The sequence below is a fragment of the Eublepharis macularius genome, chromosome 2 (assembly GCF_028583425.1).
Source record: "Eublepharis macularius isolate TG4126 chromosome 2, MPM_Emac_v1.0, whole genome shotgun sequence".
In the NCBI taxonomy this organism is placed as follows: Eukaryota; Metazoa; Chordata; class Lepidosauria; order Squamata; family Eublepharidae; genus Eublepharis; species Eublepharis macularius.
This window is the reverse complement of record NC_072791.1, coordinates 167,364,406-167,381,662: the sequence shown is the minus strand read 5'-3', so window position 1 is coordinate 167,381,662 and position 17,257 is coordinate 167,364,406. Positions and strand designations below refer to the sequence as shown.

General features: G+C 40.0%; 1 protein-coding gene across 1 annotated transcript in view; it reads right to left on the bottom strand.

The window, feature by feature from the left end:
• KALRN (kalirin RhoGEF kinase) overlaps nt 1–17,257 on the bottom strand; it is a 717,152-nt gene that overhangs the window by 237,733 nt on the left and 462,162 nt on the right. The window contains exons 11-13 of the mRNA XM_054971242.1: nt 16,486–16,677; nt 3,359–3,528; nt 171–345 (exon numbers count right to left, since the gene is read on the bottom strand). Coding sequence (XP_054827217.1) covers nt 171–345; nt 3,359–3,528; nt 16,486–16,677 — 537 coding nt within the window. The remainder of the gene's footprint in view (nt 1–170; nt 346–3,358; nt 3,529–16,485; nt 16,678–17,257) is intronic.

The window sequence follows — 17,257 nt, the reverse complement described above, 5'->3', positions numbered from 1 at the left end:
GTGCCTGAAGAAATGCTAGTGAGAGGATGCAAGCCACTGAATGGCTGTGTTCTGACCTGATTGTAAGAATGTCTATAGAACAGGCAAAATCTGATAACAACCGTTTGGGTTTTTCAACAAAAGTTTTACCCTATGAGCTTCTTCCCTTTCCTGGCCCAGCCAGCTTTTACCTCAATGGTATACTGTTCAAAAATTCGAAGCTGAAGGAAGATGTCTAGCTTAATCTTTCTTTCATGGAAGAGTTCTTCCATCTGTACTTGGGCTTCATCAAGCTGCTGAAGGACGGATTCAATGTGGCTGATAGAGCTGTTGTGCGGCGTTTTATTGTTAGAGACAGCTGAATCCCTGTGGTAAAGCCAAAGAGGAATAGTTTTTAAAAGCAACAAGAAAAACATTAAATGCTCTCAGTCTTATGAATAGTGCGAGAAAAAAGAAAAGGCTGGAGAAAGTTGTATCCAGGACTTACCTCCTCCACTTGCTGAATACTTGAATTTCCTGAATGCTACACAAAGAATTGTACCTATCCTTTCATATCTGGTGACATTTTGACCCTTACACACTAACAAGGAGTTGGAGAGAAAGAGGAGGGAGTGAATGGTGCATAAATCTCTTGAAGATTCTGGCAATCCTTCTTAATTTTATTCCAGATGTCTCCAGTTCCCTTGACACAAAACCTGCTGCAGAATCTTCAACCTCAAAGCTGCTATCAGCATGCTGCATACAATCCTACTAGTTCAGCTCATTAAAGAATCCACTGCTTGCATACTGAGCATATTACAATTAGCTGTATGTAGTGTATGCAGGGGCTAGAATGCTGCATGTTCTAAACCTTGAGAGATTCCCACCCCCCTAGAATTACTAATGATTTCATCAGCAAGAGCTAAATAGATGCAAATTGGAGGGTTCCTGCTCAGAAAACACCCAAGAAACAAGGAGAATAAAGGGGTACAAACCAAGATATGATAAAGATAGCGAAATTTCGTACAATGCAGAGACAGAGTTGTGCATCCCTTTCTACTACAAACAGAAAGGAATCTATATTTATTACCTGCAGCCCCCCCTTTGCACCCTGTGGGGTGGCATGATGAACCAGCCATTTTCTACAAATGTAGCATCTCTTCCTGGGGTCTATGTGGTTTTTGCATCCCCTGCAGCTATTCTTGCCAGCCATCCAATTAAGGGGCTAGTCTGGCTTGGGTGTGGGCCCTGGAAGGTGGATTGAGGAGGGCTAGTTCTCTCTCTAGTCCACCTGCCCAAAATAAAGAGAGCTCACCCAACATGTTGGCATCATTCTACTTCAGCTACAGCAGGCAGGCTGAGGGACAGGGTTCTTCATCAGGTGGCAGGTGGGTTCAGTGGATCCATTTCCCTATGCTAAACCAAACATCTACACCTGTAATCAATAAAGCTGTGGCCTTTTGTACTCCAGATAATGTTGTTTGTCTTTGTTTCATGCCTTGCTCTCAGCCACCTCTTGCTGCTCGGGCTGCAAACACATTCCATTCCTTCACAATGATTTCAGGTCTTACTGCTCACACTATGTACTCATTTTGGCGGATGGGAGCTAAGCCTGCCTCCTATCTCTGATCATGACAAATTGGGGAGGGGGCAGATTTTACCCTTGCACCAACAGTTTTGCCAACTGTATCCCATTCACTTTGCCACATTCAACTTCAAGGGACCCCAAAGGATAGTTCTGTTCCTCAGAGCCAGTGCATACGTTCTTGGCTAAAGCTTTGCAACTTTTCCCTAGTAGGTTCTTCCCATGACGTCCTAGCAACATAAAAACGACGACTGGGTTTTTTTAAAATATAAAAACTATATAGCCATCCAGAAAATAAATACATATGGATTCAGGAACCACATGGGTGGGGGCTGATGACATAATTTCTTAATATCTGATTATTGCTATGGGGGAATGTTTGCCACATGAAACAGATGTGTGTGTGTGGAACAACACACACCCTTAAGATTTATGTATTTAAACTATTTATATCATACCTTTCTACAATGTCCACAATGCTTTATACACATATAGTTAGAACACATATATTAATGTACATCTTAAAACTACACATCCTGCAACATATATTATGATGACATGTTAGGGTGCATGTATGTAAGATGCAGGCAGTGGGGAATTAGCAAAACATCTCCAGGTGCAGATTTTCAGAGACATTACCCTCACTGGAGTCCCTCAGGCTGAAGCTCAATCCACCTTCTGCCAGGGGTGGGTACACACAACTCCCCCTCCCCATAAATGGCATCCATTCTCTAATATGGGAGGAAAAAAGAGAGGTAGTCTGGGAGACCACAGGATGGCACTAAACTTGCTTGTGGTCCCAATTTTTTCAGCATGTATTTCACCCTTTTGTCCATGTCCCAGATTGCTGCCGTTAATCTGGTTACACACAACTCAGTAGGAGTCACAGAGAACTGAGTAAGCTCCTACCTGCAAAGCCTTGCACAGTGTTGCATTTTTTAGTCATGCTAGAGTGTAATGGCATATTGCAAGAATGTAAGACTGTGAGAGAGACAGAAAGAAAATGAATGTTGGGAACTGGGCTGTTACATATCTGTGGAGGTTTTGCATTTGTGTGCTTTTCTCATTTCCAAATTTTGGTGAAAATTCTCCACTTTAAAAAACCCTGCTACCCAACATGTTAAACCAGTCTGTAGAAATAAACTACATCTAAGGCAGTCAAAGTCAGTTAAAGGCAATCTTGCAAAAAGCCAGGGTACATAAGAGTAGACCATATCCTTTTGTATAGGCTGCAACATCTCAGCCATGTTGCTGCTGCTGTCTTAAGGAAAAGAACATAATGTCATTGAAGTTAGTTAAAATATCTTAATTCACAAACTTGGCTTACAATTCATAATGAGAATGCAATTACCAATAACAGATAATTTGAAGGTATGCGTATTCAACATATGCAGCTATTCAGCCCGTTAAACACAAATCCCCTGCAGGTGGTAAGATATTATACTCAATGTTATATGAAGGTACATGTTTTATTTAGTAGCACCGAGACATAGCATAGCAGGATATAAATCACTAGGCCTCAGTTACAACAGTTTAAAAATACTCTCCATATGTACTTTAAAAAAATTATTTGCCCATTAAACATTTAATCGCACTCACTTTATCTTCAGTTCTTCTCTTCTCATCCATTATACTCAGTGGTCCAAAGTGATTTAAGATTTTTTATTAAATCATTCCTTGGCAGTTACAATAAAATAAAACATTCGGAATCATAGTAAATAGAATAATAGAGCTGTGAATAAATTATTCCATTAAATTTTGTGACGTCTCTCTCTGCCTCTCAGTTCACCTGTACCACTGGTACAAAGAGTTTACCTGAGCTGCTGGATTAGGTCTTCACCTTCCTTGATGACATTGAGGGTTGCATCTAAGGTAGCCGTTTGCTGTTGCTGGAACTGCTTAATGAGTTCCTGAACTGCATCCACAGAGTCTGCACAGACATCTTCCAAGAGCTCCTTCTGCAGATCTTCCATCCATGTCCACAGCTGTGGAGGAAGAAAGGAAACATAAATGAAAAAAACATGGGAGGGGGCAGCAAAAGAGGAGGGAGAAAGGGGGGAAGAGATTGAATTTTAACCCTTTAATCCTCTAAAATCTGCTCAAAGAGAATTAATCAGACTACCACAAGGAAAGCAAATCAGTTCCTCAAGGACACTAAATAATGACATTTTAAATATCTTTTATGCCAGTTGTTGATCCATGAAATATTATTAGAAAGACCAAACAAAAATAAACATATACTATCACTAAATGAGGAATAGGCTGGCTTTTTATAAAGAACTGCTTTTATTAAACAAAAAATTCTAGAATACAGAAAATAAGAAAAAGTATGTACCAGAACTGTATAGGTATAGGAGATAACCAAACTGCTAAAATAGTAGTGAGAACATATTGGTTATACCACTCCAGTTCTTATATACAATTTATAAGTTACTCATCACTTCTCTTTTTTCTCTGAATCTTACTAAAAAGAGTATACAAAGTTATTTTTAGTCAAACTGTCTTTGACAAGGGGTGTGTGTGTTTGTACACTAGTCTGCGATGAGTCTTCTAAATACTAACGCTGCAAATCTAATAAGTTAACTCTTCCTACTGGACTTGGATAATATAGATTTCATTAACAATCTTCGGGGGGAGGGGGAAAATACAGGGGTCAAGTTCCAAACTAAAATAAAAACATTCCAAATAAGTATTTATTATGAGTGTACACAAGGTTCTAGCTAAAAAATAGTTAAAAACATAGGGCCTAAATTATAGGCTACATGCATATGTTAAAAGTAACTAAAGAATTCTCCATATATAGATGATGCTACAGTCCAATGGTCTGATCATTAACAATCTTCACCTGAATGTGCTATAGTATATATCACCTTAAGGAATACCACTACTTCTAGTATTACTATTGAGATTCAGGAAACTATTATGTTTCTGTAAAGGCTTGTCTCTGGGTTTAACTGCACATTATAACAATATTGTATCTATTATGTCTACCCCACTCCTGTTCACCAGATGTGCTCTGTGGAGGGTGTCTTGTTTTTTGCTGTAAGTGTGAAGGTTCTGATGAATCAAGAGACTTCTAAAGATATTCCTGGTGGATGGTCATAGTGCTCCTAGTGGCAAGAACAGAGAGGAGAGAGTTCTAAGGACAGGCCCTGTTAACTGCAAGACTTAATTTCTTGCATTTGGCTAAAGAAATGTCTTGTGAATTCTCTTACTCGCATTTTTCCACCTGCATGTCCTTACAGGAAAAGTATATAGAAACAAATAATTCCCAGGTTCATGCAGGTTGATCCAGCACAAAGAGGATGGGGGGGGGGCTTAAGCTTTCCCCATCTTTGCTAGTTTCCCAACCCAATGTGGCCCCAGGGAGGTGCTATTTGCCCTGTTGGGGAAACTGGTGTGTAGCCCATCAATGTACTTTAACCCATTAGCACACATAATTTTTTTCCTTTCTGTGGCCATTTCAGCTTTGAAAAATAATATGAGGAGGGGAGAAGGCCTAAGACCCCCACACACACACACACACAGAGTCCCAATCCGAATAAGGCTGCAGGCACTTAGGAATTCTGAGCATGAAAGTCATATCACATCTGGTTGACAGGACTACGGCAGACATCTACAGGAAACGAGGACTTTATAACGTATAGTAGTTAGGCCTGATCTAGGTGACACTGAATGTCTGTTGTAAATTGAGCTTCTTTATAATATATTTAGCTATTTATAGTCTTTTAACCCTTAATTTTCCATATTAAGAAGGTAATTGCTGAGATTACCTTTGACTAAGCTTCTCTAGAGAACCAGTGTGTTGTAGTACTTAGAGTGTCATACTAGGATCTGGAAGACCTAGGTTCGAATCCCCACTCTGCCTTGAAAGCTTGCTGGGTGACCTTGGGCTGGTCACTCACTCTCAGCCTAACCTACATCACAGGGTTGTTGTGAAGATAAAATGGATGACAAGAAACTTTTGGTCTCCATTGGGAAGAAAAGCAGGCTATAAATGATTAAATAAATAAACACAGCTGCTACAGCTGCTAAAAAGAATCTATTTGAGGCAACTCCAGTGTAGCTTTATTGTAATGTGATAATATATGGCAAATGCCCCTCTTTATAAATGCTGCAAAAACTTAAACAGTAAAGAAACTGAGAAACAGCAGGAATACTCAGTTTTCCAGAATGTATTTAATATGCTCTGGGGACTCCCACTTGTCCAAGTTTCCCATTCACTTTAATGAAAGGTTAGGTGCAAAGTATACAATGAGAAGTCTGTGTGGAGCTACCTCAGCTGAAGAGAATGAGGAAGCTTTTTCACACAAGGGACATTGGATAAGTTCCTAAGGGAGGCAGGCCTGAACAATCTCTCGTACTTGCCCACACTTTGAGAAATTCTGAATTGTATCCTATGGGAAAGACCCATATGCACAAAATGGAAGGCAAATCCCCGCTCCGGGGGCAGCCTGTCAACCCTCCCTCACGTTGTTCCTGGGGTGGTCCCTGTCCCTCTCACAGGACAGTTCCAGCCACTCTAGGAGGCAGAGTCTAACTCTTTCTTGAAGAGACTTTTCCTACTCAAAATTGCTCCTCCCCATCCTGTTCTCCCTCGTCTAGTTGCATGTTTATGAGGCTAAATCTGCAGTTGTAAACCTGCTGAATACAAGCAGCTTTGAGGAGGTCCATTTTGGGAAAAAAGCCTGCATTAAAAGTGTTCAACAGCTTCCTTCCATCACTCCTCAGATAAAAATTGCAGCCTCTTGAGGCTGCCTTTCATCAAAAAGAAAGCAATCAGAGCTTCATTGCGTAATTTGTGTATACTTACTTGCCTATAGCATAGTTTGTCCCTTAGTCCTTTGGGCCCCCAGTTGAGAAATCCAAGGATCATTTGGAAATTGCTACACTAAGGAGTAAATAAGTAAGCATCTGATACATATGCAGCCATATTGGTTACTTTTTCACCAAACTGATGTTGCAGTTTAAATATGACAATAGGCTATAAAATATAACCTGACTGAATGATTGATTGTATTTATACCCTGCCACATGGCCCCAAAACCCTCTGAATGGCCTAAATAAGGAAATGTGTTTTTGTTTATCTTTTTAATGGTGACCCAAATACATTCCAAATTGATACACTAATTCTAATTGTCTAGTTGGGACTATTAGTCAAATGATAATTCCTCTAAGTGTTGAGATTAGAATTTCCATCAAGCTGCTCACCAGGGAATGTGAACAATAATAGCCAATCCCTAACTCCCATCCTAAGAAAACATTCTAAAAAATACAGTGGACATGTGATTGTTAAGCTTTCTCTGAAGTGGGGGTGCAAAAACCGTACCATGACTGTAATCAGCCAAAGTAAGTATACAAAATTGTGTAATTGTACAATAATTGCATAGTTGTACAAAAGTATATTTTCCACTTAATACATGCCCATGCTGGACATTTACTATCTCCATCTTTGGAAGAAGCAGAACAAATTGGAAGGCAAAATAAGTTTGTTCCAGGGCTCTACAAAGAGAAAGCACACAGTGTTAGAGTAACAGAGGAATGGAGTTTTGCTGACTTATATCTCAGAGGGAATTAAGGATGCACATCAAATACAGGGGATGATCTTAAATTAACAAATCTTTGATGGATCACCTTGTCCATAATTAAATAAAATTCTTCGATAGCATAAATGAGTTACAGCAAATATATCTGAAGCATGATCATCCAAGGAGGAAAAGAAAGGACTACAAAATGATGAATTATTATATTCTTTTCAATCTGATGCATTAGTCATAACAATAGCACAAACATGAAGGGGTTTTTTTTTCTTCTTGAGTAAAATCTCAGTGTTGTTCCTCTTCTTGCTTTGGGCAGAAAATGCCCCAGGCAAATATACTGTTGGGGAGATTATTGCTTCCCCTTAGCACTACACACAAGAAAATCACTAATAGAGGGAATAACACCACAACCACCAGCAACAACATTCAATTTATATACTGCCCTTCAAAACAACTTAACACCCACTCAGAGTGGGTTATAAAGTGTGTTGTTATTATCCTTATGACAATCACCCTATGAGGTGGGTGGGGCTGAGAGAGCTCCGAGAAGCTGTGAGTGACCCAAGGTCACCCAGCTGGCTTCAAGTGGAGGAGTGGGGAATCAAACTTGGTTCTTCAGATTAGAGTCCCGCTACTCCTAACCACTACCCCAAACTGGTGCATGAAGGAGGGCTATGATCATGGCAGAGTCAATCCTTATCTCCACTTGTTCAGGCAAATACAAGCACAGAATCCGAAATGTACACTAGGCTTGCCATCCCTCCCCTTATAGTGGAAGGCCTCCCATTGGTAAGTCCCACTGCATGTTGGGAGAAATTTTTTTAAAAGCAACGATGCTAACATCACTTCCAGGTACAACTAGAAGTTACAAAGGATAGCTATAGGAATTGCAGAGTTTCTGGCTATTGCTAAAGCTACTGTAATGATTTTCTTTATTATAACCTTCTTTGGATCTTCAGTTCAGCTTCATATAATTCCAGTTGAATGAAGCGATCTACACTGAAAGCTTTTGGTGGCAGTGAAACACTTATGTGAAGCAGCAATATATAGGTTACACAAACAGGTGGGGTTAGCAGTGGGATTCAAACTCCAGACAGAAGATGTTGTCGAGGTATAAGCCTGGGTAAAGTAGAGAACACCTGAAGCTCTGTGTGAGTGGAAATAATAGCTGTTGGTTGTGACCAGAGACCTCTTGAGGTAACGTAAGTTTTAGGTATTGCAGGGAGGAGCTGAACTGCAGAAAGACTGACAATGAACCAGAGTTAAAGTTGGATTCTGCTGTCCATCAGTGGAAGGTGCTGAAGGTCACAGGCCATTCTCCTCAGCTTTACTCTCTCCACAAAACAGCCTTTTCCTATCATGGGAACATTTATTTCTGGGATTAATAGTCATGTGGGTTGGGAGACTGTAGTGGGGAGGGGAAAGGGGGTGAAACCGTTCCCTCCGCCTCTTTTGTGAGCAGAGCTCCACTGACAGAAGAAATGGAAGGAAGTAATAACAGGAGGACATGATCAACTATACGCTAAAGGCACCAAAGTGTACTGATCCACTGTGCTGAAGTGTGATATTATCCAGTAATGATTAGAGTGCGGGTTTTGTTATAATGGCTCAGCTCAGACATGATGTGAAACCATGGCTTAATTAAATTAACCGTAGTTATCTGAACCACGATACCACACTATGGTTTGTTCAAGTACTTCAAACCAGGATTTAAAGTTAGAATACAAAGGTGGATTATTAACTACAGAAAGTCTTGGTTTTATGATAAGTATGACTGTGGTATCTTGGCTTAACCCTGGATTGTTTTCCCACCAATGCTTCTCATCCCACCTACAGTGTTACCTGGCAAGGGCAGCTAAAATGAAATCTCTCTTGCCTTTAGCTGGAACTTGCTAACACCAAGAGTCTCCCCAATCTCTGCTCCAAATGTGTCTTGCAAAAAACTCCTCTCTCCACCCCCACTCCCACCCCCACTGTAAACAGCAGTGCAGCAACCTCCTTCCATGCTTCCTATGGAAAAAAGCAATGCCAATGGAGCTCCATCATAAAATGCCTATGCACCATCATAAAGTGGTTTATACTACCATTCTATTCACATTTACTGCACTGAGACAATGGCCTGGGGAAGGAAAAACAAACTTCCTGCTCCAGTTTTCCTCCAAGGTTCCCCTCCCCATTATTATTTGGTCCTTGCTTTTTTGTTCAGTATTGTGGATATAACACAATTCACCAACGTGTTTATTGTGTGAGAAGAGACTGGTAAGGGGCTTTTCCAAGGGCTTTATTGATGCTTTTGACTCTTGTCTGACCACTGACAACTAAATGGTTGGCAAGCAGTGTTTGCAGGAAATCAGAACTAGTTGGGGCATATGAGTGAAAAGCTGGGGGTTAGAAGGGATACAATATCTGCTGTAAATGTCATGTTAGGCACAGAACAGAGGTGGGGTGTTCAAGTGGGTGGACTAGGTTGAGTTTTTGAGTGAGAAGCATAGGAGATTATTTTCCTCAATTTGAGGGGAAGATAGGGTTAATGTAAAAAGCCTGACACTTTCCTTTGCTAGATGGGGGAGGGGGAGGTGCAGTTTTTTCAGTTACAAAGCTTCCCAATCCCAAGACTAACATTCCTGCCCTCATGTGGCCAGTGGTGAGCTGATAATGCAGCAAAGCTCTGCCATTAGTTGGGTCCCATGAAGTAGGCTGGGATAGCAGCCAGGTCTCTGGTAGGAGCAGGAGGAAAGAATGACCATGCTAATGCCAGAATTTGCTGAGACAAGCCAAAATTCACTGATTCTGAGTGGGTCTAATCATGGTTTCACTAACTAACAGCTAAAATATATTCCAATTTTGCATTATGTCTGAACCGAGCCACAGTGTAACATTCAGAAATGTGCAGTGAATATCGATAAGTGGAGCTTAGAGTTTCTTTTCCAAAATTATACTTGAATATGGTCCTCTGTCTAAATCTCTGCCTCATTTCAAGCGCTCTGTCCTGAGCCTCCTTAACTCTAACTCTCTCTAGCGCTGATACAAATAAGGTGATGATATCATAACTTGCTCAGTACACTAAAGACCTTGTAGCAGATGAGGCAAGGTCTAACTTCACCCTTGGTCACTCTAGTCTACTCTAGCCTGCTCTGAGACCTCTAGCAAAGGAGCAGCAATAACAGCACTTGCTCCTCATGTTAGAATATTTTTAGAAGATAAAGGTCAGCGTTTCTTAAGGAACCACTCTAGCCTTAACTCATTTGCTGCAAGATTTCAGGTATGCTGAGAGGACCATTCCCTAAGCGCAATGAATATCTCAGAGCAAATAAGGCCTGCCTACCACCATCAAGGCATATCCACATGGGCTGTGATATTACCCTCCCCTGGAGTGCCAGAGGCCTCTAAGCATGAAAGGTCTACAAACATCTCAGACTATACTAAGCTCACTGTTGACATACTTGCAGAATGGGCTCAGAACCTTTCAAGTGGGTTCTGGTTCAGCTCCAAAATGCTTTCACTGTTGCCAGTGCAAATACTATATTCTGGCCGAAGTGGAAGTCTGCCACATTCCTAGCAAGAAATGTGGCAAGAAGATATTATTAATACTTAAAGTAAGGTTGACTTTGTTGCTTTTGTACAAGGAAGATCTGTAATTAGAATCCCTACCTCTGCAATGCCTAAAAATCTGATGTTCCCAAGTTCTTCAGGGGCCAGATTAAAACAACCAATTATAATATCTTCTAAAAATAAATGTGTTTAAGATGACCGTACTCAGCATGCAAAAGCCCAAGGACATGTATGTGGGGAATTTATCATCCATTCATCCCGTGTTATGTTAGCTAGTATGGCTAAATAGGCAGAGGTACTCATTAACTATAATTCCATTCCTTTCCCCCCCCAATGATAGACAAAGCATTCTCCCATTTTAAATAGTCTTAATTTGTCTGTAACTATGAATCTGGAACCAATTAAAAGCAGACACAATCAAGGATAATCCAACTTCTATGCTTATTTACAGATTAAGGACAAAGTTGGGTGAAAACAATTAGTGTCAACATTGTTAGCCCAGAATTTCACCAATTTAAATTGATAGTATAATGTCCATCTCTAGCAGATGCAGCACACTGCATTAAAAAGGAGTAGTAGACTGTCTGGAAGGAACCATGAAGTTCCCACCCTTTTCTCTGTGTTGAAACACTGCACATATTCCCAGTCAAGGAATGTAGATTCTCCGACTTCTGCGTATTTCCCCCATTGTGTGTGTTATGATTTACTAAACATGATATAGGACTTAATCCTGATAAGACATTGTCAAGTGTTTTGCATGACTTCCACACCACTCCCGCAGAATTTCACTAGTAAATCATTTGTGACAACTCTGAATCATTTCATAAAAACTTTCTAAGGATACTGCTTTTTGTCAGGCAAAAGTAAAATACTACTGAATCAATCTACTTCTGAAAGTTTTCAGTTTGATTTTTGTCATTTAACACAGATTGACAGTGCAGTCCTAAACAGAGATGTGCATGTGATGTGCCATCACTTCCAACTTACCATGACTTTATGAACGAAAGACCTTCACAACAGCCTATAAAGGTCAGATCTTGCAAAGTGAAAGTCATCATGGCTTCCTTTATTGAGTCAATCCATCTTATATTGGGCCTTCTTCTTTCCCTACCACCCTCAACTTTTCCTAGCATTATTATCTAAGTTTGTTCCTAGCTAAGTCTAAGTTTGTTTTTTTCTCTCTCACACTCACACCAGCCAGGAAGCTACAAAACACCCATCATGTGTTCTCTGCAATTGATACTGCTCTACTACCTTCCTACTAGTAGTTTATGGAGGCCCAGTTTTAATACCTAGAGGGGAGGGGAATTCAATGCTTTCTCCAGACCAGAGAAGCCTTTTGAATAATATTGATAATATAATAATGTATTATTAGAGCCAGTTTGATGCAGTGGTTAAGAGCACCGGGACTCTAATATGGAGAACTGGGTTTGATTTCCCATTCCTCCGCTTAAAGTTGGGTGACCTTAGGTCAGTTACAGCTCTCCTAGAGCTCTCAGCCCCACCCACATAACAGGGTGATTGTTGTGGGGATAATAATAACATAACTTTGTAAACCACTCTGAATGCATGTTAAGTTGTCCTGAAGGGAAGTATATAAATCGGATGTTATTGTTGCTGCTGCTGCTGTTATAAAAATGTGTGTGCTGCCCTTCCAGAACCTGATGGAAGCAGCTTACAACTAAAACAATGAAACAATACCAATATAGTCACATAATCAGATGAAGTCCCATGGACTGAAATGGGTAGAGTCCTACTATCTTTGACTAGATTGTTCCCTTTCACAAGAATGGTTATTTTCAGATCAACAAAATATTTGCTACTGTCTTCTATACAAGCTGTAAAATTCCACTTATGAATAATTTAGAAGCCAGTGTTTTTGGAAAGTTAACACAGTCTCCTTGACAGAGCTTTCACTTGGAGTTGTTATGAACACTTTCTAACTTGCCATTTCAGTACTTTCCAGCCCCAGTACTGTCTGGTAAGCACATTGTAAGTACAGAGTATTATGCAAGAGACAGCTTGCATCACTCATCTAATAAGATGGGAGAGGGGTCCCTATAAAGGCAAATAAGGAAGAAGAAAACAGGAATGAGTTTTGTGGATTAGTTTATATTTAGTAAAAAGTAGACATAGTTAAATTTTTGAGTTGCTAAGGTGAACAACATAAGACCCCCAAATAACTGTACTGCAACCTGCTCTTTTTAATTCTCATAGCAAGGATTTAAAAATAGGCACTAATAATGAAACAGCAAAGTATCACAGATGAAGTGAATTTATGCAGGGCAGGTTCAAGGCAATGAACAGGAATTACATACCACCAGGGATTTGCAAATATGATTCTCTATAGTTTAAGAAACAGAGTGCCAGCATACTGGATGCTTCACATGTTACTATCTCTGACACAGAGTTTAGTCTCTAACTTTATCAGAACAATGGAAGTTAGTGGTATATGAATAGTATAGCATGATGTTGCAGCACAGAGTTACCAACCTGTCACAGACATACAGGCTGCCATCACTCAAATGCAATTTATTTTAAATTCGAGACCACTTAGAACGGCCCGATTTATTAGAATTCAGGATGAGTTTAAAATAGGCAGGAAGCTACTTTGAAATGGACAGGTGGCAAGTTCAGACCTGAATTACCAGACCAGAATTACCACCCCATATGAGCCTAGACAAATCTGAAGATCCTCAAAACAAACTTTTCTATCTCTTCTACCTCCTTAAAGGAGGTAGGCTTAGTGACTGGTGGGATAAGGATGTTACCTGTGGTGGCCTCATCCTTGTGGAATGGGCTACCCGTTGAATTAAGGGCTGCCCCTGCTTTCATGAAGTTCAGATGGCAGTATAAGCCTGTATTGTTCAGGCAGGCTTTTTCCTGCCTTGGCTTATACTGTGTTTAATTGTGTTAGTGTTTTGATAAATCAGGTTTCTGATTGGTTTTTTAATCTGTTTTTATTGTAAAGCACCTTCAGCAATAAGAAAAAATGTATAGAAATGTAGTTAGTAAAATAAAATAAAATAAAATAAAATAAAATAAAATAAAATAAAATGGAGCACTGTGAGCTTTCAGTTTAGAAAAGACACAGCTAAGGGGGAACATGACAGAGGTTTATAAAATTTACCTGCAGCCACGCCAGCAGCAGGAAAACTATACAAGCCCCTCTATAGGAATCAGAGACACCTACTGAAATTGGTGGGCTCCAATAAACTGCAATCACCTTTCCCCGCCCCCCTACATCACCAGAGGAAATCTTTGCCACAGAGCAATGCTGAACTGGGTTCAACAAAGGAGTAAAACTGTCTGAGTATATGCCCTATTATTCATGACAATGAAGAGCTGAGTAACTTCACATTCATGTTATTTGTACAGTTTCCAAGTGCTATGAGTTAGTAGCTGATAATCAGTTAAGTAAGGAATTATTTATATCCTATTTCTTTCAGAGATACCAAATTGGAAAAGCTATTTCTTTTACCAAATGTTGCTTGTAAAATTATGGAGACTTTTGAGACAGACATACTTCTTCCTCAGGCATCAAACTATCAGACCTTAATTGGTGGTTTTAGTAAGTGCCTGAAAGGCCACAATATGTAGCTAGCTTCATGAGACTGTAAATTTAACAAACTTGATCTAAACAATATATAGGAGACTCCATTTTACACCAAGCATACAAAAAGAATACTATAAACTCTTGGGGCAAAACTAAGAACAAGAAGAAGCATGGTGCTGCTACTAAAAATGGTAAGCTTGTGTTATGTTCTCTGTTCCCCCTCTGCAATGTCTAGTACAATGCATCCCTTGGTTTGCTGTCACTAGGCTGTGTATTTCCACAGGCCCATCATGACCAGCAGCTAGTTACATAATGGAAATACATAATGACATCAGGAGGACACTATAGTATATAGTATTGTACAGAAAAGGGGAGGACTGGACACCGTGATGTCACTTTCAGTGACAGCCTTGTATTTCTTGAAACATTTAGTTAGATGCCCCCTGAACATGAAAAGTCATTTTCCAGCTACAAGAGACATAGCGGGAGAGGAGCTAGGATACAACTGGGGCTAGTGAGCAGAGCAACTGGTAATTGAAGCAAAGGCAAACTCCTGATCTAGCAGGATAAAAGAGTGGTACCTTCTGCTTGCAACATACACTCAGATATTTAGTGATGCACTGACCATGTGCTAGTTTATACAATATGCTGGGCACAGATGTCCTCCCAACATTTCAGGGAACAGCACATTCCTGAACAAATGCATTGCTCACTCTGCCCCAAAGAAAGATCCTAACAGTAGGAGTAATTTTCATTTCACCGCTCTGTGACTACAGTATTGTCTATGAAATGATTTTTTCCTGCTTGACTTTGTTTGCAGTCTCCAAACTGTTATGCTCTACCTATCTAATATCTTACTTATTATCTCTGTGAGCCATATGCCAGAAGCAAGATCACTATAGAGGGGGGCCGGAAAAGCACCTTAGGGGAGACAAGACCCTGCTGGAAGAAACAGCAGATGGACAAAATGTGCACATCTCCAAAAAACAATTATGAGCACACATGCATACTTCAAAACACCAAACAAATTGCAGCGGGAGGGGGGGTCCTACCACAAACCAATCTTATACTGTGGTATATCTAACACAATGCATCAGCTTAAGCTATTATTAATCCAAATACATGAACAGACCATTCAAAGCCAATGTACAAATACTTGTTTAATTTCATGAATGCACATTGTCCACAATGCTTCAATCACAGCTAAAAGTCCATGACACTTTGCAGAGCTCTGAGGGAAAGGAAGTATACACTGCAGACCATTTCCTTTACATTAGTTCATCTGTGACCAAAGTCGTTTGTTTGCTCAGCCTCCCCTAACTCTGCAGAATCTTATTACAAATCACTTGTTTGTAGTACATAATTCCGCTAATATGGCAAAGCCTTTGGCTTCTGTGGGTTTCTTTATGGCATGCAGATGCTATAGTGCATAAAAAACAGTGATTCAGGTTAATCCTTCTTCCCCACAGAATAAAATTTATCTTCTAAAAGCACGCACTGCTGAGCGGCCAATGTACAAAATGAAAAAAAAAATGTGAAGAATGCTTTAATTACAACCTTGGGAGCCACCAATTTCAGCCTCTGCTGTGAGAGTTCCTTATCTTTGAACATTTTTCACTTAGACTAAAACAGCATCTAGCCTAGTCCTGACTGACAGTACCTTCTTAAATAGTTACACCCTTCTAAATCCTCTGACTTCAAAGGATTTAGAAGGGTGTAAGTGATTAGGACTGCACTGAGAGTCACTGAAAGCCATGGAGGGACAGAGATTTTGGACACACTTGGGACAGGCCATAAATTAATACCATCTCCAGTTATAAGGTGATTTTTGTTTTAGGAACATTGACTAGAAATGATAAAATTAACTGATGTTTCATTAAAAGGAAAGTCTTTGAAAGAAAATTTATCACAGACTATGACCCCGTTTGACTTAAATTCTTTTAAAAGTCTCAGATACAGTACAATAACTATAAATGTTACAATTTACTGATATAATTAGTATGAAATCAGTGAACTTGCTGTATTGATAAGGTACTGCTGTACAACTTGCACAATCTTATAATTATACATTGCTTGCCCTCTTAGGAGGATATGCAGATCAAATGAGCAGACAGTTTGGCATTGGCTGCCTGAAAGATATAACATACAGGTTGTTCATGTCTTCACAGTTTTTATGCTGTACATTCCACATTCAGTCAAATGCCTTGGGCAACATAAATTGCATTACATTTTACAGACTTTGTGACAAGAGACGCAACATTAACAAAAGTTCCATAGCACCACAAACATCCTACCTCTTTAGTATGAGTGTGAAAGGAGACAGACATATCCAAAAGAAGTTTTCTCTGTTCTACTCTTCTGACAAAATCCTGAATCCGCACTTCAAGATGCCGTGCTGCTTTGTAGATCTCTTCAGGGTCACACTCTCCAGTCTGAGCCAACTGCTCTGCAGCTTCCAGTAGCTTGTCTGCATTAGTGTAGGTATTCTATCAGCAAAGAGAGGAAGGAACAGAGTGTAAGTAACAAACCGTGGTAACTGAATTTCTAGGACAAGAGTTTACAATTTTAAAGCCGTGGAAGCCAGCATCTCAAAACAACAGCAGTTATTCCGACAGATGCTCTCTGCCAAAGACACTAACAAAATCTCCACATAGACTAATCTCCAAAAAGGCATGAAATAGTTTCTCATTTGAAATGTGCACCCCCATCCAGAGCTAGGTTGTCTAACAGATTAAGAAGGCTGAGCATTGGCTTATTTCCGTGATCCCTGGAATCCTTCAAAGATGTCATAAAGAAGCAACTCAGAGTTTAACCACTTCAGAGACAGAAGCTATCTCCAGGGAGATATTTCACAATGTGTTTTTCTTATGAAGAAGCGTTGACGGCTAGCACGTTGCAACATGTAAATCATATAAACTGGGAACACTAGCCCTGAAGAAAGTAATGATTTCCCCCCCCCAATGGCTTTTGTTTATTTGCTAGGGAAGCAATCTACCAATGAGAATCTGCTAGAGCAGATGCAAACATTTATTTCTCATGGCAAGCAACAGGACTTAATAGGCTTTC